This window comes from Silurus aristotelis (assembly GCF_946808225.1).
Source record: "Silurus aristotelis genome assembly, chromosome: 9".
Classification (NCBI taxonomy): Eukaryota; Metazoa; Chordata; class Actinopteri; order Siluriformes; family Siluridae; genus Silurus; species Silurus aristotelis.
In genome coordinates, this window is record NC_139582.1 from 24,456,584 (window position 1) to 24,478,474 (window position 21,891).

General features: G+C 36.6%; 1 protein-coding gene across 4 annotated transcripts in view; it reads right to left on the minus strand.

The window, feature by feature from the left end:
* LOC310731172 (cysteine-rich motor neuron 1 protein) overlaps nt 1–21,891 on the minus strand; it is a 58,689-nt gene that overhangs the window by 9,103 nt on the left and 27,695 nt on the right. For 2 of the 4 annotated variants that reach the window (XM_083550577.1, XM_083550575.1), the window contains 7 exons: nt 19,796–19,978; nt 14,572–14,775; nt 8,073–8,201; nt 6,978–7,128; nt 4,224–4,345; nt 3,171–3,389; nt 734–949 (listed from right to left, as the gene is read on the minus strand). In XM_083550577.1, coding sequence (XP_083406703.1) covers nt 734–949; nt 3,171–3,389; nt 4,224–4,345; nt 6,978–7,128; nt 8,073–8,201; nt 14,572–14,775; nt 19,796–19,978 — 1,224 coding nt within the window. The remainder of the gene's footprint in view (nt 1–733; nt 950–3,170; nt 3,390–4,223; nt 4,346–6,977; nt 7,129–8,072; nt 8,202–14,571; nt 14,776–19,795; nt 19,979–21,891) is intronic. The other 2 variants (XM_083550578.1, XM_083550576.1) reach the window with 1 other exon arrangement.

Genomic DNA, 21,891 nt, shown 5'->3' on the forward strand with positions numbered 1-21,891 from the left:
GGCTCAGGTTCATTTGCTACATGTTTCTCTCTGTGACGAATAGTGGAGTGCCTGTGGCAATTTAAAATTGATTGTCAATCATAGTTTGCCAGTCTGCATTTAGACACATTATGAGGCCTAATTCACATCTGGAGGAAGAATGTCTGGGATTTTAGACAGGCACAGGCTGTACATATGCCTGTGGAAATAAGGTTTATATTACTTTCTATAAAAGAACCAGTAAAAATGCTTCTCAGGCATTAATTTTAAAAGTATGATTTGGGGTTACAGTCTCACATACTACATGGACAGTGTTAAAGTCTATCTGAAGGAAATCACAAAGTGGGAAGCCAAAACAAACAAAACAAGCCACATTTCTTTTCCTATGGTGGCCATGTAAGGCATCCAGTTTGGGCCAGTGAATTTATTGGCCTAGGCTACATAGTAAAGTGCCTCTGTAGAGAGCTGCTGCGTCTGTGAAGCCCATCAAACAGCTTGAATGCAGAAATATGCTAATAAAATGCAATATTTCTGAGCCTTGCTGTACATAATATGGATTTAACCATTCTTTACTCCCTTTTCCTGCATAAATGTGTTACTGTGGAAAAACAGAAGTTCTTACTCAGGGTAGCATCTGTATACAATCAGTGTTCTTTCATCTTATCTGAAGTCTATTCCTGCATTTAAGGTGTCCTAGAAAATAACGGGAAAAAACACGCAGAATTGTTTCCAGAATGAAAAGAAAGAAAGATACCTTGGCAGATGTGGCAGCAGGTCCCTTTGATTCTGGTTGGTGTCTGGCAGAGGGCAGGAGGACATACTTCTGTGTCACACAGCACACGGCCCTGCCTACAGGTACAGCGGGTGCATTCATCCAGGTTCCAAGTATCACCCTCCACATAAAGCTCGTTCCCAGGAGCTTGGCAAACCACCATGTCCATTCCTTCAGGATGACCACTGCCTGTCTCCTCTGTATCAAACACAGAAAATTTGTATTAGTTAGATACATTTCTAAATTATGTTGTCCTAAAAAAATTTTTTTCTAAAGTACGTTACTAAGTAAGTTCTACTCATAATTTTTGCCAGGTGGTATTAAAAGTTAATTAGTTGTGTTCATTCATTTCAATGCATTTCAGGCTCTTGGCATTTCTTTTCATTTTTCCAGTCTGAGCACCATTTGCCAGGCATTTTTGAAACTTTACACAAACACATACTTGTACGTTCAGAGACAGGACCAGTCCCCAGTGTCTAGCAAGGTGTCTCAAAAAGTCACATGGTGTGGATAAAATAAAATGCCCTACATGTGGTATTTGGTCGCTTTTAGGTATTTGGGGGAAAAAAGATAGATATTGGAATTTGGTTATATTGGAAGGTAGGTGATGCTTTCATTTGGTGGGGTTCATTCCACCACTTTCTGGTCAGTTAGTAGGCCATAGTGACTGGTGTAGTCTATAGGTGTGGTCGTGTTTGCTTTGTGATTCAATATTTTGCCTACTGTAGAAAAATATAATGTAATGGAGAATTAGGTAAGAAACAGCTACCCATTAATTCTACTGAAAGGAGTTACATGCTGATTTATCAGAAAGTTTTGACTGTCCACTACGACACCAGTCAAATAATAAAAAGACCTTTAAATAGCTTTTTTTCTACGTTCACCCATTATTAGACAATTATCAAGGCAGTGTAAATTGGTACTCTAATAAAATTATGGTGGAGTCCAGAAGTCTGAGAGCAAAATGAAAATCCAGGATTATTCTGTAAAAAACTGAAATTGAAAGAAAAAAGGAATTGATTAAATGTTCATTGTTAAAAGTGCTGTACAAATAAAGATGAATTGAACTGAATTGATAATTAGATCTCCAACATGGTGCACACTTTTTTTTCAGAACATAACTTATTGCTTATAACATAATTTGTAATAAAAACCTTTGTGCCAAGTTGTATAGGCCAACCATTTTTATGCATAAAATGACCAAAGTTTTCATTACAACTGTACTGTTATTTACACTGTAATTTATTAACAGGTTTACTGACTGCAGGCTACTAAGTCACTCTGTGATACAAAGTGGTGTAGTCTTACATTTTTTCTTATCTCTCGGTAATTGTTTCTCCTATTATCTTCGCTGAGAAGCGGTCAAGAAGCTTTTATTGTCATTTGAACCATATATAGTTGGTGTAGTATAAAGTGAAATTAGACAATGTTTCTCCAGAACCCTGGAGAAGGTTTTAAAAAAAAAAGTTCCATTTAAACATCAACATAGGAGATTCTCAGAGAAATGCTGTGATTTCTTTTTTAAGAAGAAGGACACACTCATTATGCTTTTACAGCAGCCAAAGCAACAGCCAAATAAAACGTTATGTTAAAGACAGGAAGGCAGAAAAAAAAAATTCTTGCAATGCCTTGCAACTTATAATACCAATGACTAGGTTTTTATTATAATTTCAGACCCCCAAATACTGTATCAAGGACTGACATGAAATTGCTGCGTTCTCACCTCAGAACTCTATACTAATCAATCATTCTTCTTCTTCTAGTGGCGACTAGTGGTCGCCACAGCGGATCATCCGTCTCCATACCCCCTGTCCTCTACATCTGCCTCTTTCAACACAAACTCCTGCATGTCTTCCCTCACCACATCCATAAACCTCCTCCTTGGCCTCCCTCTTTTCCTCCTTCCTGGTGGCTCCATCCTCAGCATTCTCTTACCGATATACCCCATGTCCTTCATCTGCAGATGTCCAAACCATCTCAATCTCACCTTCCTCAAACCATCCTCAATCGTCAACTTGTCCATCACCACTGCAAACAGGAAAGGGCTCAGAGCCGATCCTTGATTCAGTTCAACCTCCAACTCGAACCAGTCTGTCAATCCTACTGCACACTTCACTGCTGTCACACTGTCCGCATACATGTCCAGCACCACCCTCACATACTTCTGACGCACCTGAATTCCTCATACAATACCACAACTCCACTCTCTGCACTCTGTCGTACACTTTCTCTAAATCCACAAACACACAATGCAACTCCCTCTGACCTTCTCTATACTTCATCAACATTCTCAATGCAAATAACGCATCTGTGGTGTCCTCCTCGGCATGAACTTTACTAATCCATCATTACTCTAATAAATCATTCTGACTCTAATGTGCTGTAAGTGTGGAACCTTTTTGCACTGGTTTCTACATACCTTCACAGCTGGGACAGCACTGGTGTGCCCTGAGCACAGGGTTTGTGCAGCTGGGTGCAGGGCAAGAGATGAGGACACACATTTCTCGTCCAGCATGGCAGTAACAGTCCCTGCAGCCGTCATGCCAGCTCTCACCCTCTTTAAACCGCTGACCATTCGCAGTCAGACAGTGGCTGCTCGCTGGAGGAGAAGTGGTAGTGCCAACACCATGCTCATTCTCTGAAAAAGTAAAACATTTCCCCCTGCTTTTTAAAAAAACATTTGACAAAAGTAGAGGTTTTCTTGCACTAGCTTTTATTAAATAACCATGAACTCACTGTGGATTTTTTTGTTGTAATTTAATAATTTCTATTTTAATTACAACCTAATACACATCCTACATTTTCACCTCAACAAAAAGGGCACATACTTTGAGAATGCTTATTTGCACATGGTAAATTGTTTCATGTAAACCAAGTCCCAGGCCCGGACATGCATTTGTTTGTTTCATGTCCCGAAATAGGCATTTATTTATTAACAGGAAGAAAGGACAGGGAACTAATCCAGATGTTTCAAAATAGCCACAATTTGTTTTACAATATTGTGAACAATGTATATTTTGAGTTGAAGTACTTATTAATAGGAAAAAAAAAACAAGCTCAAGTAGGCTTCTTATTATGAGCTTTTAACAACTTTGATCTGCTTTTATTCCTCTATTTCACAAAAAATAAATAAACTGTTGGCTGAACACACACAGTATACAGAAGAGACTCTTTAATAGTGCTGACTGAAAATAACCAGTCATCATTCCAGTACCTCTATTTTCCACAGAGGACATGGAACTATATGATTTAAACATTTCTAAGTGAAAGAAAATACGCTTTACTCTATATTGCACCTTCCACTGCAATGCAAATCAATTACACAGCTTGAAGCTACTGTAGACAACATGCATACATGATACTGTAACAGTATCCCTGCATTATAACCATCCATGAAAACTATTATGCAGCTAACATACACTCAAGTATGACAGAGTAACATGACAATATGAGGCTTTGACCACTCATTTACCTTTGCATATGCAGATGTTGCAGCCTTTTCTGTTCTGCTTATAGCCATCACTGCACTGCTTGTCACATGTGAAGGGGGGGCATTTTATGCAGCGGCACATCTCACATCCGTGTTTATTTCTCCTGCGGAAACATTTCTGTTGTACATTTTTCTGTTTTTTCTTAAAAAGCTAGTCATGTTATCTGGTTAAGACTAGAAGTGGACACATCTGGACTAGGGTTTTTTTGTGGGATGCAAAAAATATAAAATCATGCAAGAGGGAAGGTTTTTTCTTTCATGTAGGCAAAACAAACAAAGTGGGACAACAAAGACCACAACCCTTAACCTCCAAAACTGTGGGCAGATACAAACATTTGCACAAACTATGCAGTAACTTGTGCCTAACTTAACTGTAGTTAAAAGAAATTATGGGCTTGAATAATGTAAACCTTTGTTAGGTCCATAATCCTGGCATTTCTACATGTAATTTTTTTTTTCCACTAACATTGCTGGGGGCATAATGTAGGATTTCATATTAAAAAAGATAAATACATACATTTCTGCATTTTTGCATTCCTATCTTAATAGTCTTTTGTTGCCTTTCACCACAAATACTCACCAGTACTTCTTACAAAACCCAGTCACTGCAGCATGCCCCCTGCAAACTCAAAATCCACCTAAATTGCCAGCAGGTGTGTTATCTATGAACCATGAACCAACTAGCTAAGCACTAAGCACAGGCTCTTCAGGGAATAACACAATCTCACAATGAATGTACAATTATATAATTCTACTCACAAGCATGTAAATATATGATGTTCATATTTTTCATTCCAACTTGTCCTTCCTTTAACAATCATGATCTTATGAGCAATTAGTGTATATATGAGAATACAGGTCAATAACACAATGCTCAGTGCCCAGCTGCTAATTGGAAAAGGTATACGGGTAAGAGCACTAAGCCAGATGGTCAAGCTCGGAAACACCAGGGCATATGGTTCTGCTTTCTTCCCTACTATATTACTTCTCTTTGAAGAGTTCAGATAAAAGCAGCACTGAATTTTGCAAGATCCATGTGGTACACATGCAATTCTATCACTAACAAAGCATACAGTCTCCCTTGTCTCGTTAACTATAGTATTCATCTTATTTCATACAAGTTTAGATAAGAAAAGATATGCTTTGTCATGTGACATTTGGCTAATTTACCTCTAGGTGCATTCATTTTCTATCTAGTTTTTTTTTTTTTATCATGAGTATGTATTTTGTGTGTGTGTGTGTGTGTGTGTGTGTGTGTGTGTGTGTGTGTGTGTGTGTGTGTGTGTGTGTGTTAACATAAATCTCATTCACCTTTCTTCCCAAACACTGCCCACTGGTTCCTTAATTATATTAGTCTCTGTTGCTGCCCCAACCCTCATGAAAAGCAGTGTACAAATGCGGAGACAGGTTGTCCTGTGACCTTTCAAAAATGGCCTTTGTTTAACGTTGGGCTTGTGGAATTTCACCAGGGGCTATTGCTGGCTCAACAAATTCCATCATGCCTCTTCCAATGGCCCCGTTACAGCCTGTCAGATCAGATGATATTTTAGTTTCACTGGGAAGGGGAAACGATTTAAGTCCCTTATTGTTTAGAGCCCCAGGGTGCTGCACTGTGCCAAATGTTTAGTTCAAACAAACTTGGCCTTCACACACTGTGATGTACACAAGACCTTATAGTTTGGACATAATTTTCTTTACAGAAAGCAGAAGATTCTGAACTCAATTCACTTAGGGTCTCATGCACATAAGGGGCTGTTAGGTCATTTGCAAATGTATTTGGGGCCAAAAATGACCCTGATCCACAGTTCAGGTTTTCAAAGGCAGTCAGAATCTAGTCCAAAAATTATCTGTTTGTGGTGTAGCATAGACTGAATGAAGCATTAACTGAGAGCCAACACCAGACCATTTTTTTAATTTCCTATCAGCATGCAACAGGCAACTGAAACCCTATGACCTTCATATCCCCCATTTTCTGGATTGTTAGGTAAAAAGACTACTGCCAGTGTTTGTTTTTGAAACATCAATTTCCAAGTGCTTGTGGTCTAATTTATCATTTTTGGAGAGGTCACAGAAGCATCAACCATATTAAATCTTCAAAACAACAAACATATTCAAAGACAACCATTGTCTCTTCATGGGAATTGAGAGTATGAACATATGACAGGGAGACACAGCTGGACTAAATGCACTGGTTTATTAAGCGATAAGAGAAGCCTGTGCTTCCTGCTTGGACTTGTGTATAGTGAAGTCGAGCTTCCAGATGGTGAGTTGAAGGCAATATATATTTTTTGGAAATTATAAATGTTTTTCAGATTTTGATTCCTGTCCTACAAGACAGGTGACAGTGACCAAATAAAAATCCAGTATGCTTAAGTAAATTTGAAAGAAACCAGAGTAAAAAAGGAACGCATCCTCTTCTGGGTGACACTGAATAGTGTGATTCTAAATCATTACTTTACTGTCAATGTATACTATAATCTCATACAGAACTTAATGTGGTAAAATAAGGTTTATTATAAGCATAAAATTATACCAGCCCTTTTTAGGTACAAGTCTATGATTTCAAGCAAAATTAAGCACTGAAACAAGGCTAAATCTTGGGTATACATTAAGCAATCTTTTGAGTATCCATGTTAGACCATCCCCTGCAGCAGAGATATATGTTACAGTGATCATTTGTAGGTAAAACATATCCAGAATGGACCAAGAAAATAATTTAAGGTAGAATAGACTTACACATAGCCATAGGGGCAGGTCTTTCTGCAGGTCACAGGTCTACACACAGAGGGTGTGCTGCATTCGCATAATTCACAACCATAGTCATCCTTCTCATGTCCCATGGGGCACTGCTTGTTGCAGTAGCTGGACACTTTGGGGCAGGAATCATCTGTAATAGCCGAAAAAGATTATTGTAATCTAAGCTTATATGATAAGCTGACAGGTTTACATAGATAACTATATAATTGTTAAGTCTCATAAAACAAACACAGTGACTTAATTACATTAAATGAAAGGTAATTAGCCTATAACTTATCTATGTGCTGCTACACTCTACAGTTGCCTTTTGTGCTTAAAAGCTGCTTTTATTCAAGCAAAACAGAACATATCACTCCCATGATGAGGGATGACAACTATAGAGCATGCTGTGCCAAAGCTGTGTGTATTCAACAGGCATGATGAAACACTGACAATTTGACTGGCTTGCAAAATCGCTGAACATCAGTTCCTTTGGAGTCCCCCCCCCGAACTAACGAACAGCAGTCTATATCTGACAAAAATATGACACTATTACTCTAAAACCTAGTGGACACATGGCCATAAATCGCATGTGCTTTTGGTCATCCCATTCCAAATTTGGTTCCAGATTTGCTGTTAAAATAACGCTTAGAGGGGAGGCCTTTCACTAGATTTTAGAGTGTAGTAGAGGGGATTTGCTCGCTTAGTCACAAAAGCATTAGTGATGTACGTCACTGATGTTGGTGCAGTCAGCATTCCAGTTCATCCCAAGGGTTTTTACTTGGTTTAATGTCATAGTTCTATGTAAGAAACTCGTGTTTTCACTACAAAATTGGCAAAACCTTGGATTGCATCATGCTGGAGTCTGTTTGGGCCTCTTACTTCCAGTAAATAAGAATATTAATGTAACATCATACAAAGACCTCCTATGCAATTCTTTACTGCCAGTATTGTGTCAACATTTTGACTTTGATGGTTAGGTGTCCACAGAATTTTGGTCATATTGTGTATAAATGGCTTCAAAGTAGAGATTATAAGATGCATATGAGTTGATATAAAAAGCTGTTTTAAGTGGGTGGCCTGAAATTTACTTACTGCCAAGACATTGGCAAAGTAGACAGCCATTGTGGTCCTGCTGAAAACCAAAAGGACATTCATGTCCGGCCAGAGAGCAATTCTTAAGTGGAGGACACAGTAATGGGCTCACAGTCTCATATGAAGGCTCTGAAAGAACAAAAGAGAAATCAGTCAGTTGCTAATCTTCACAATCAGACTGTACACATCAAGTGTTTCATCAGCTTCCTTTCTGTATATATATATATATATATATATATATATATATATATATATATATATATATATATATATATATATATATATATATACATATATACAGTGAGGAAAATAAGTATTTGAACACCCTGCTATTTTGCAAGTTCTCCCACTTAAAAATCATGGAGGGGTCTGAAATTGTCATCGAGGTGCATGTCCACTGTGAGAGACATAATCTAAAAAAAAAAATCCAGAAATTACAATATATGATTTTTAAACTATTTATTTGTATGATTCAGCTGCAAATAAGTATTTGAACACCTGTCTATCAGCTAGAACTCTGACCCTCAAAGACCTGTTAGTCTGCCTTTAAAATGTCCACCTCCACTACATTTATTATCCTAAATTAGATGCACCTGTTTGAGGTCGTTAGCTGCGTAAAGACACCTGTCCACCCCATACAATCAGTAAGAATCCAACTACTAACATGGCCAAGACCAAAGAGCTGTCCAAAGACACTAGAGATAAAAATTGTACACCTCCACAAGGCTGGAAATTGCCAAGCAGCTTGGTGAAAAAAGGTCCACTGTTGGAGCAATAATTAGAAAATGGAAGAAGCTAAACATGACTGTCAATCTCCCTCGGACTGGGGCTCCATGCAAGATCTCACCTCCTGGGGTCTCAATGATCCTAAGGAAGGTGAGAAATCAGCCCAGAACTACATGGGAGGAGCTGGTCAATGACCTGAAAAGAGCTGGGACCACCGTTTCCAAGGTTACTTTTGGTAATACACTAAGACGTCATGGTTTGAAATCATGCATGGCACGGAAGGTTCCCCTGCTTAAACCAGCACATGTCCAGGCACGTCTTAAGTTTGCCAATGACCATTTGGATGATCCAGAGGAGTCATGGGAGAAAGTCATGTGGTCAGATGAGACCAAAATAGAACTTTTGGGTCATAATTCCACTTAACGTGTTTGGAGGAAGAAGAATGATGAGTACCATCCCAAGAACACCCTCCCTACTGTGAAGCATGGGGGTGGTAGCATCATGCTTTGGGGGTGTTTTTCTGCACATGGGACAGGGCGACTGCACTGTATTAAGGAGAGGATGACCGGGGCCATGTTTGGTGAGATTTTGGGGAACAACCTCCTTCCCTCAGTTAGAGCATTGAAGATGGGTCGAGGCTGGGTCTTCCAACATGACAATGACCCGAAGCACACAGCCAGGATAACCAAGGAGTGGCTCTGTAAGAAGCATATCAAGGTTCTGGCGTGGCCTAGCCAGTCTCCAGACCTAAACCCAATAGAGAATCTTTGGAGGGAGCTCAAACTCCGTGTTTCTCAGCGACAGGCCAGAAACCTGACTGATCTAGAGAAGATCTGTGTGGAGGAGTGGGCCAAATCCCTCCTGCAGTGTGTGCAAACCTGGTGAAAAACTACAGGAAACATTTGACCTCTGTAATTGCAAACAAAGGCTCCTGTACCAAATATTAACATTGACTTTCTCAGGTGTTCAAATACTTATTTACAGCTGAATCATACAAATAAATAGTTTAAAAAAATCATATATTGTGATTTCTGGATTTTTTTTTTAGATTATGTCTCTCACAGTGGACATGCACCTACGATGACAATTTCAGACCCCCCCATGATTTCTAAGTGGGAGAACTTGCAAAATAGCAGGGTGTTAAAATACTTATTTTCCTCACTGTATATATATATATACACACACACACACACACACACACACACACACACACTTAATACTATATTTTTATTATTATCATTATTATTTTAAAATGTATCGGTTTTTCAAGACATCAGCTTCATGCATCATTAGTCTGTTTAAGTGTACATATCTAAACACAGATTACAATATATGTTTCGATTGCAATGAATGCTCAGAAATTAAGAAACCAATGGGAATGTGTCCTTATTTTAATTAGGTTTTAATTGGTAACACGTTATATCCATCCATTTATCCATCCATCCATCCATCCATCCATCCATCCATCTAAACCCACTAAATTTTGGGTTGTAGTTGTAAAGATTTTGTTTTAGTATAGTAAAGGACTGATGAGTAGGAATGGGATGCAGTCAGCATTGGGTCAAGGTTGAGATCAGAGCTTTATTGCAGGCCACTCAAGATCCTCCATATCTTCATAGAGCTGGCTTTGTGCACATGGACACTGTCATCCTGGAACAGGTTTGGGTTTTCTAGTTCTAATAGAGGGAAAATTAAATTATACTGCACCCAAAGACATTATATACAACTGTGTGCCTCCAATTTCGTGTCAACAGGGAAAAAAGCATGTATGGCTTGAAAAGGCAAGCATCCCAATACATTTGTCAGTATAGTGTATATGTTACAGCACTCAATATAAGGAAAGTTCGAACAGTTTCACATGGCCAATTTTGTCATTTTCTGGCAGCAGCACTTATCTAAGTTGTCTGTTCAGTGTGTATAACTTTCCAAACATCAATTCTGTGATAAGATTTTTCCAGGTTTTAGTGATTATGGATAAATGCAGATGTGATTATCTCACAGTGATTCTCCTTATCTGGAAACTTTGATGAATAAACCACCTCTTAGAGTAGCTCAATTTTTCTTTTTTCTTTTTACAACCTCTCCCACTAAACCATTCACATCACATCTGTTGGTATTTATACGATGTCAAAATGAGACCCTCAGCTTAAGGAGTAGTATTTGTGGGCAGCACTGCTGTGATGGCACGTGTGCAACCCACTAATGCCTCTCAATGCTGGCAGGCAAAGAACCAAAAGGAGCTGTGACTAATTATGTTCACTTAGAACAATATTCTCCTGTTAAAAGAGGTAGGCCAGGTTCCATTTGGAACGTCAAACCTATAAAGAGCAAAGCTTCTGCAGTCTTTGGAATGTCTGCAGGCAAGCTTTAATGAGCTGTGAGGAAAACCATGCATGCTGGTGGTATTGGATCACTAACAAGCTATAGAAAGGTGAGACATTACACATGCAGTAACATTAAAAGGGTTACACTGCTTTTCTATGCACTTACCTCAAACAGAGCTATACAGTGACATCATAAAAAACATCAAGGTAGGACCTATTTAAATGCTCATATTAACTGTTTATGCCAAATGTAGCTCATGCCAACTGTTCCTTATGCTCCTGAACCTAAACATCTCCAAGACTGAAAATAGGATATTGCTTAAAGAAACCTTCATTATTCACTGTAAGTATAAGTCAAACTTCCACTACGAGAAAAAATTACTTTGTTAAACTTCCACAGACTCTAAAAAGAAATAAGCATGGTCACCATTTATAAGAAATACAATACAGTGGTAAAAAATGGCTTAATATGAATGTGTATCCTGTGGAATGTCTGTATTTGTGTATTTATATGATGACAAATGAATTGCTTCTCTTTATACTGACTAATCATACACATTGGTTCAAACTCTATTCTATTTGTATGCATGACCACAATGCAACTTTAAATAAATCAGAAGATTTCAATGTCTAGATGTGAAAGTGACAAGGAAAAACTCCAAGAAATGAAGCCAGAGCCAGAGCCAGAAGGTTCTACTCTTCCGAGTACGCTGTAGATTGTAGAGTGAGATTATAAAGTATATAAGTTACAAAATTAGGCAGTAGTGTGGTAAAGGTGTGCAGAAGGGATTTGAAGCAGATGAGCACTAACAGTTATAACCATCTAAAGTCTCTGCTCTAAAAACAATCAACACAGCTATCTAAACTGCTTTTAAACAACTGTTCCAGTCAACTTATTTGAATATTTATTCGGTGTTCCATGAGTGCCTGCATTTCCTACATTTCCACTGTGATGTTACATTGTGTGTATCAATCCACACTCCACAACACGTCTGTGTTCACCAAGTCAATTTCCAATTCCTAATTTACAGTTACTACAGCAGTGATAGTGACACCATGAGCAGGCATGGCAAACAATAGATTTAAAATAGAATTTTTGGCCAACAATATGAAGGCATATCAAATGAAGATAAGTAAGAAATTATACCAACTGTACTGGAAGCACCATTAACCGTTATAAAGCAAGTGTGGCTACTTCGGAATCCTTTGCCACAAAACCAAAATATTGTCTGAAATGTCACTAGATATTATTTTCTTGTATGTACAATTTTTGCATAAATCAATATCCTAATACAAACAAACGGACATGCTGTGTGGTTTACTAGCCTTACAACCAGTGCAATGCGCAGCATTTGTTCACAAATCACTTAAAATGCTACTCTTTCTATTAAAAAAGTCACCTTTAATTACCCTGGAGTCTGAACAAATAGCAGTAAAGCCTGGAGACAGAGTGGTAAGAGGAAGAGGTGTTAGAATAACAGAGAAAATGTAGTGAGAGAGGTAAAGAAGAAGAGTGCAAAGAGAAGATATAGGAAAATTGTGCCAGAAATATGGTGAATGCCTCACCCAATGCTGTCTCGCTGTGTTTTAATCATTCTTCACTCTCACCGGAATAAATTAATAAACCTGTTTGGTTCTGCTGTCTGTGTCTTCTGTTCACTAAATATATCTCTACTTGAACCAATATGTGAATTTTCTTTTAAAGCTTTACCAATTGTTTTGTCATTAGATACGTTTGTAAGCAGGCATTATTTCAAAGTGAAACCATGATGATTTAGGTCCAAAACAATACAGCAAGGGTCATTATTTTGTTCACAACAATGCCATCCTCATTTTAGATGAGCAAGACCGCTTAAACTGACGTAGTATGTGATGAATTGGGACAATGTCCAATTCCACATTTACCAAAGGTGCTCTTTCTGTTCTAATTCCTGATCTTGGTTTTTCTTCCTGAGGATGTATATGGCAGAGTATCGTGGAGGAAAATGATTATCATGCCGTGTTTTTTGCTTGACAAAATTTGTGATATGGATGAAATTGTTTACCCACCCAGAATAAAATAAAGGAAAAAATAATATAAACTTACAACAAAAAATGCCTTGATCCCCTTTGCAATATCCTATAATGTTCTCAGTCACCAATTTTAAATGCTTTAAAATATATGCACCCATACAAAAACTGGGAAGTTAATTTCCTTTTCCTTAAAACTCGTTTACTCATAGTAGGGAAAAAACCTGTATACTATCACTGAGAAACGTTCTGATGTGAAAGTAACAAAACTTTATGCTGTTATAGAAAAATAATCAAAAACTCATATATGCAAATTCTTAAAAAAATAAAAAAAAGTTATTTATAAAGAATGACACGTATATCGCCTGCATTCAGCATCACTTTATCACATTATAGCAGCTATAAACAGTCATTCTTAAACTCTCTAGTCTTTATGATTCCAATTTGGAAAATTTATTTACATTAAACTGATATTCAGCTACTTAAATGTACTTAACCCATGGTGTTGTACTTGTGATGGTGCAGCATTATCAGCTAGCAAAACATCATTACATTCTGAATCAAATCATAATTAGATGACTAGTCACATTCATCTTTATTTCGTTTTTTCTTATCAACTTTTTCCTTGATATGATACTGAGGCTTTGATAGGTTTGAGCCTTTCATGAGGAAAAACTTATCTGTTTGTACCTAACTCTTAGCTGAAACATTTATATCTCTTCCTAACAATAATACCCACTATCACCATGGATAATTATATATAATCATAAAGTATTACCTTAATAAAAATTGAAAAGAAAAATATAATAGTTAACTATAATATTAACAAGCGGAAGCAGATGTAATCTCTTTCTTGCAGGTTGGTATGTTGAGTGCTCCTAACAGAATTCTGTACCTGCTCAATGATTACACACAATTTCTAATCTTTTTATTGGGGGCATCTCCTATACATGCAGATTTAAATGAAAATATATGAAAGTCTAAATGTACTAATTAACCGCAAGAAGTCAAGTCTGAAATTTTGAAGTCAGAATTCTTTTCATGCAGATGTTAGAAAAAAAGATAAAATATGATTGTCTCTCTGTAGATGTACTCATGGGGTGTGTGTGGTCATGAAAACAGTTATGAGCTGGCAATCGTCTCGAATGTTTTTAATACTTAGCATACTCAGAATTTCTTAATATTGTGTTGAGATATTTTTCCTTAATAAGGAAGTGGGAAAGTGTGCTTGGGAATTTTGGTTAGACTGAGTCTGAACATTATATCATGCGCATATACGTGTGTGTGTGTTTCCCTGTCTACAATGGAAGTAATCCAAATACTTGTCTGTTCACCAGTTTTTATAAGCCAGTAGACTGTGTGTGTGTGTGTGTGTGTGTGTGTGTGTGTGTGTGTGTGTGTGTGTGTGTGTGTGTGTGTGTGTGTGTGTGTGTTCTTACCCTCACAGAAAGGGCAGCACTCTCCAGGGATCTTGACAGGGTTATGGCAGCTCTGTTTGCACACCATAGCTGTGCAGTGTGGTTCGCCATCTACACACTGGCAGAAAGTGCAGTCATCCTCCTTCCACTGTTCCTCGTGGTGCCGCAGCTTATTGTTCACCCAGCAGCTGGCTTTAGTACTGTCTGCTGACAAAAGCTCGACATCTGCAAAGAGAGAGAGAGAGAGAGAGAGAGAGAGAGAGAGAGAGAGAGAGAGAGAGAGAGAGAAAGATTTAAATAATTGGGTAATAATCCCTACTAAAAGTAATTATCCCAGAATTAAAATTACACCAGTTAATTAGGCTTTTTTATTTTCTTCTTACAAATGAATAATAAACAAGGTGAATTGTTAAGTAGTAGAAAATGCCTGAAATAAATAAGAAAAGAAAAGAAAAAGAGTTATTAAAGCTACACTAAAATTATTTCAACATGTTGATAATATAAATACAATAACATGATAATATTATATCTGCTACATTTTTAACACAGGGGCTTTTGGGGTAAAGTAGGTTTTTGTCCCCCGATCCAAAAATGATAAACATTGCTAATATACACTATAGGGACAGTCCCTCTAATTATTGAGATCAGGCATTTCAACCACATCCAATGCATAAAATAAAAAACACTGCTATGCAATCTAGATATGGGTCTATAAGCTCTTTCAACTTTAAACATGATGCTGTGATTGTATGTTCATGAACTTTCTGTTCTGCTAGCTTTGCCTAATCGACCATAAGTGCCATAAAGTGAATACAGTTTAACAATCCTATCTTCTATTGCATCATTTACTACAGAGATCTGCCTCTGAGCACAATATTGGCATATAGAAATGTTTTGGAAGCTTCATAAAATGTTTTCATAGTTGAAAAGCTGTTCTTAAGCTTAAGATCACTATGCCAAGCATCAGCTTGGAGTGTTGGAAACATGCTCTATGGAGTGATTAATCAAGCTTCACTGTCTGCCAGTCTGATGGACAAATCTGCCTTTGATGAATTCCAGGAAAATGATACCTGCTGGAATGCAGAGTGCCAACAGTAAAGTTGGATGGAGGAGGGATAATGGCTTAGGGATGTTCTGGGGTGTACTGCTAGACCTCTTAGCTCCATGAATGCCAATGGTTTTAGAAAGGGATGTTCAACACATTGATAATGTTGTTATGTGGGATGTCCACATACTTTTGCTTATAATGTATATGTCCTGAGGGTAATATAGCTAATGTATGTTCAGTCTCCATTCCAAGTCTGTGTCAGGGGTTAATATAACCACTAACACACTTGTACCTTGTCCTTTGACAGTCAACATCTCAAGATCTTCATGGGTGTTACGGAATCAAGAAACAACGTTGAACAGCATTATACCTACATTCACAACAGTACAAGCTGGGAACAGACTGAAAACAGTCTGAAAAAAGTCATATGTTTGAAAGCTTCCTGAGCTTTTGGCATGTTCTACTAACAGTTTACATATGGCCTGGTGGAAATGTCTAGGTAATGTTGGCAGCATTCCTAAAAATGCAGGTAATTGCTTCTGGTACTGTTTGCAATTAAGGTGGCTTTGTGGAGGTGTTACATTTTGCAGTTACCTGTTAGGTTTAATATTATTTAATAGCAGAAGACAGTCACATGAGCTTGTGTGCAGTTAAAACTAATAGTTCATGTACATTTTCCCTTTTTGTGATTGCAGCCATCTATCTATCAAATGAAATAATATTTTGATATATACCTTTGAGTGGGAATTCTCACCATCATCAACCATTTTGTTTTAAGATTATGAAACAGATTATAGTTTCACTTGCAATATAGTCTTTTTTAAGGAACATTTACTATCGTTTAATTATGGCTTTGTATGCATTGCGTTTTATTCTTTATGATGCATCGCTGGACACTTTATTAAGAACATCTGTACATTTGTACATTCATTTAATTATCCACATCAAATATTTGGCCTGTTTTGGATTGAGGTATTAATGGGTAATTATACCTAAATAAACATTGTCTGGCCACATGCGTCGCTTCTTATTATGACTACTTTCAGCATGATAATGCACCTCAAAGTTGTCTCACACATGTCCTATTAACAAGACCATGATTGGTGTACCCCAGCGGCCTCCCAAGTCACTAGATCTGAATTCATTATTGCACATTTGGGATGAATAAGAAATGGAGATTTATACCATGAACGTGCAGTGGCTGAATGTGCAGCAATTATGTAATGCAATCTTGTAAACATAAATCTGACTGTTCAAAAGGAACACTTTTGAACAGTCACCTTGTGGAATCTGTTTTATTTAGAACTGAGTGAAAACAGGCAGTCCTACCCAGTATCAGTATTTGTTCCAATTAAAATATTACATGTAAAGCCAGTAAGTATATATTAGTATATAACTGGATACCAGTAATTAATTTTTTAGCTGTGGTAATGCACAGTAAAACTTTGTTAAAGATTGTTTGGCGAATTATTATCATTACATTGGAGCTAATAAGCATTCAGATAAAATAAAATAAAATAAAATAACACAGGACAGGGTGGTGTTAAACTCTAAACTAGTGATTTTTAGATGTACTTTAAAACCATGGAGCACATCTAGAAGTTTTAATGATGTATTAAAGTACTAGAAGCCAGTAAGATAGATAACCAAGGTTTATGAAAAAGAGAATACTAGACTAACTTGCTAGGGGCCTTCGGTTGCTTGAATGTTTTAAGATGTTCATGATGTTTTAATGTTAATTATAGATCCAATTCAACTTTCAACTCAAGTGGTTCAAATTGGGTAACTTGGGTACTTTTTATCCAACTCACTTCAAAATGAACATAGCTGCTGCGAGGGCAGAAAACAATCCTTAACACTAATCAACTAAGATTAAAAGAAATTTAAGTCTGTCTGTAAATTCTGTTTTCTGAGTTGGGTTCTGGGCTTTCTAAGCGAAGTGCTCCTTTACTTTATTTTTATAGTGAAGGTCTCATTAAAACCTTTCCACTGTGTAAAACAGGCTGTAGCTGCCCTGAGATGAAAGCATTCTCTGATTGTAGAGCGCTTTAAATTCCAGGTGGCTCTCTTGAACTGACCGCTCATAACTCCCAATCCATCCTCTGATGTCTGCTGAACTCAGAAACAAGTAAAAATTACTGTCTTCTCTTTTTGTGTAAGCTATATGCACTGCTAAGCTACTTATAGTCTCGCTTGTCCACATGAAGGGGTGGGGGCAGATATATATATATATATATATATATATATATATATATATATATATTAGATAGATAGATAGATAGATAGATAGATAGATAGATAGATAGATAGATAGATAGATAGATAGATAGATAGATAGATAGATAGATAGATAGATAGATAGATAGATTTTTTTTGACAAATTCCAGTAACGTCCACAAATTAGGCAATTAGGCATAAAATACATACTAAAAAAATAGAGTTAAAAAAGAGTAATAAACTTAGTTTAAAATAACAATTATTAGTGTTTTTAAGAAATCCTATGCATAAATAAATACTTCTCAGTGGTTTGGTTATTGTTTTCCTATAAGTGAATCTTACTGTTCCTTCTTGATGTGACTGATTACATTTAACAAAAATAAAACAAACAAGCTAGATGATATTATTTTTCATAGTTTGCTAATTGCTTTAGCAATCTTAGAAATGTTTATCTTAGTTAATGACCTTTTCTGACCTTTTAGTTATATTTTTTAAAAATAATAGTCAAACAGATATGCTTTAAAATTAATTAGCATTAACGCGTTATTAATGTGTTTATTTTGACAGCCCTAAAATATGGATTATATTAGGGCATTATATTCATTATTTATAATTAGCAAGAATTAATACAAATATACAGTGGAACCTCGGGTTACGAATTTAATTCGTTCCAGAACTTTACTCGTAACCTGAATCCCGATACGAATTTCCCCATAAGAATTAACAGAAACTTCGGTAATTCGGTCTGGACAACCAAACATATTACTTCAAAAATAAAAATAAAGCCAATATTCACTAATATTATTTACTTTTAACATGTTATATTGAAATCATACCAGATAAAAACATATAAAAACATATAAGAGAGGAAAACATTATCTTTACTGGGTACTTTACTTTTGAGAAGACTCGCTGCTGGCATGATGGAGACGACGTTCGTAGAAGGGGGAGGAGGGGGAGTTATTGTTTGGAAGGAGAATCTCAGCAGAATATCGGGCAGACTGTCACATGAATCATTGTCATCACTTCTCTTTTTAGATTCACTTTGCTGGGTGGCGATACGAAAATAACCAACTTGAATGCGATGTTTTGGCGCGCGCCGTTCGTATGCCGAAATTTTGTTCGTAACCAGGGACAAAAATTTTGACAAACTGCGATTCGTAACCTGAATTATACGTATGCCGGGGAGTTCGTAACCCGAGATTCCACTGTATAAATATATATTTCATATAAATTAAAAAATTGTCAAAAATGTAAAGCTAAATTTGTAAAGAGTTTACTGGATTTTCAGCTTCCTAAAGGATTTCTACATGGATTTCTTTTCCCCAAAAGAGGCAACCTGTTGTATGATTTTGCAATAAATCTGCCAAAAAGACAAACTGATTAGGGTTTATAATATTTTAATGTTTTCCCAACTGCAATCTAGTTGTTTGTGTAACCTATAATTCTTGAATTTCAAATAGTTGACACTGTTCTGTTCTTCTTTTCATGACTGAGACATTATTTATCTCTTTCTCTCTGGGCCATGAATATTTATACTTAACATGTTAATGACTATGGCGTAGCTTTGTATTTAGACTAGATGTTGCTTAGGTATAAATCCTTCTATGAAGTATGTATGCCTCAAGTGAAAAGATTCATTCTCCTCATATTCAGGCCACACTTGAAGCATTTATTGGAAACCAGCTTACATACACCCGTTCATGAACATTCAGACATTTGCTGCCTCAAGAAATACAATGCATCTGAGTCATAATGCTATGATCCTACAAATGGCAAGTGTGACATACACAGGCAGAGACCATAGACAATTTAAAATATTTTTCAAATATGATTTTTTCTACATTTTAAATCAATATTTGGTAAAAACATATTTTCAGTGGCATGTAACTAGCACTGTGTTACTGTACTGACTTTGAATTAATAATAAAGATAAACAAAATAAACAAGAAATAATATTAGTGTGAAAATGTAGTGTACCTGTACAGACAGGGCAGCATTCACCCTCTGGGATATAAAAGTTATCGCACTCCAGCTCAGCACACTCAGCCTTGGAGCAGAATAAGATGCCTCCACGACACTGACACAGCAAGCAGGAGTCCATGCGGTACACCTCACCCTCGGCAAGCTCTGTCCCGTTGTGCACACACATGGGGGAAACTGCTGAAGCAAGACAAAGCAAAGTGGAGCAGACAAATTATTTTACAGCAACATTTTCTTTCATTTACTGATTACCTTAATATAATACCAGAGTTTCAAAGAAGTCATTTACAAAGAAGTGATATATCAGTGATATATCAGTATATATATCAGTGGTGGGCCATCAGGGCCAGCAAGGCCTTCTCTGCTGGCCTAAACACCATCAGAAGCACTGACCTACATTTATAACCAAAATTCTAATATTTGTTTCATGCAATTGTATTAATTTATTCCCAACAGTTTATTCTCTTCATTTCGTAGTGTTTCTCTTGGCTGCACTGCTTCCAGTACGTGTATGTGGATGTTAGAGGCTGAAATCTGATTGGACAAAAAATCTATCAGCTGCCATGTCAATCTAATCAGCCCAGGGCCTTCACAATTAGAAGTGCTAGCCGATGTACCTTAGACTATATTAGCAATGGGTCTGTTTCTTTAACCAATCAGATTTTAACATCGTCTCAGAATAGCGTCAGCATTTTTCCATCCTCCGATTGGTTGGTCAGAGCGAAACTGTTACAGCCAAGTTAGACTGGCAAAACACGTCTGTAGAGCTCTGCACACATTAATACATATAAGTTAACCTTTTTTCCACCCACAATGGCTGACAGAGGAAGATAAATTAATTTGGTCTCGGACATAGTTAAAAATACATTACATTTTTTATGTTTTTGTCATGTTATTAGACAAATATTGATTCTGAACTGCTTCAGATGATGTAGGTGGCAGTTGCAGTTGTAGTGTAGAGGTTTGAAGCTTGCTTTATTAAATAGGTATTATTATAAGCATACAGTATTTAAAGTTTACAGTACAGATAATCATTTCCTACAAAACATTTTTACTAACCCTCGCTCAATAGCTATGTTAATTGCACACATTTGCATACAATTCACAAATCAAAATATTTCTTAACTGCTAAAAAAAGAAATTATGAATTTTTTGTGAGCAGGTGATAAAAGTTTAATCTTATGCAAATGAGAAGCAAAAAAATGGGACAACAACCAATAGATTTGAGGGATGGTGACTTTTTTCTTTCAGGTAATGACTCCTTCTTTGCTTCTCTGTGATTTCCAGATAAACAACAGCACTATGTTTTTAATCAGTCTGTTTTGACTGATAAATCTGGCAGATGGCCTTATACAGAATGACTTACAAAAATATCTAATGCTGGTGCATTAGGACACAGACTAAAAATAAACATTCCATGCTACACACAAGCATTTATTTCTAAAATAATACGTTTTCTCTAGTTAGCTTGCAAGAATATGGTGATGGTCACAGGCATTAAGAACATGGGTCTGGTGTCACCAGTGCAATTACATGACATGATTATGATAAATGATAACATGACATGGTACATTTTGATTAAAGGCCATTTTTAAGACCTATAAGTAGCAATGGCTCTTGTACCTACAATGGATCTGAAAAAGTTGCTAAGTTAAGTCTGGACATCATAAACGTGAAGGGTTTTCAGTAGTAAAAAATACTGTACTACTCTTTGGTAAAGGCATAATGATCAATTTTATAAAAAATAAAAAAACTTTTATAACTTTCAGCTATATGAAAAAAAAAGCAGTATAAAGCTACTGAATATTTTCCAGGCAGCAATTCACAAACCAAACAATAGCTTTGGTTTTAGCACTGTTAGTGAAGATTAATATTGAGTGTGAATGATGCAGGTACTCACAAAGTATAATTTTTTAAAAACATTTTAGTTTTATTTTTTCCTGGCAACTCTTTATTGACTTATGCATTGCTGGTAATGGGGCCAAACAGTAACAATACCTGTATAAATAAAAAGCATGTGTTTTTTCATTTTTCTTTGAGTAATATTGATTTAAATTCTAACAATATAAAGTTCTTTTTAAATTAATCAGAAA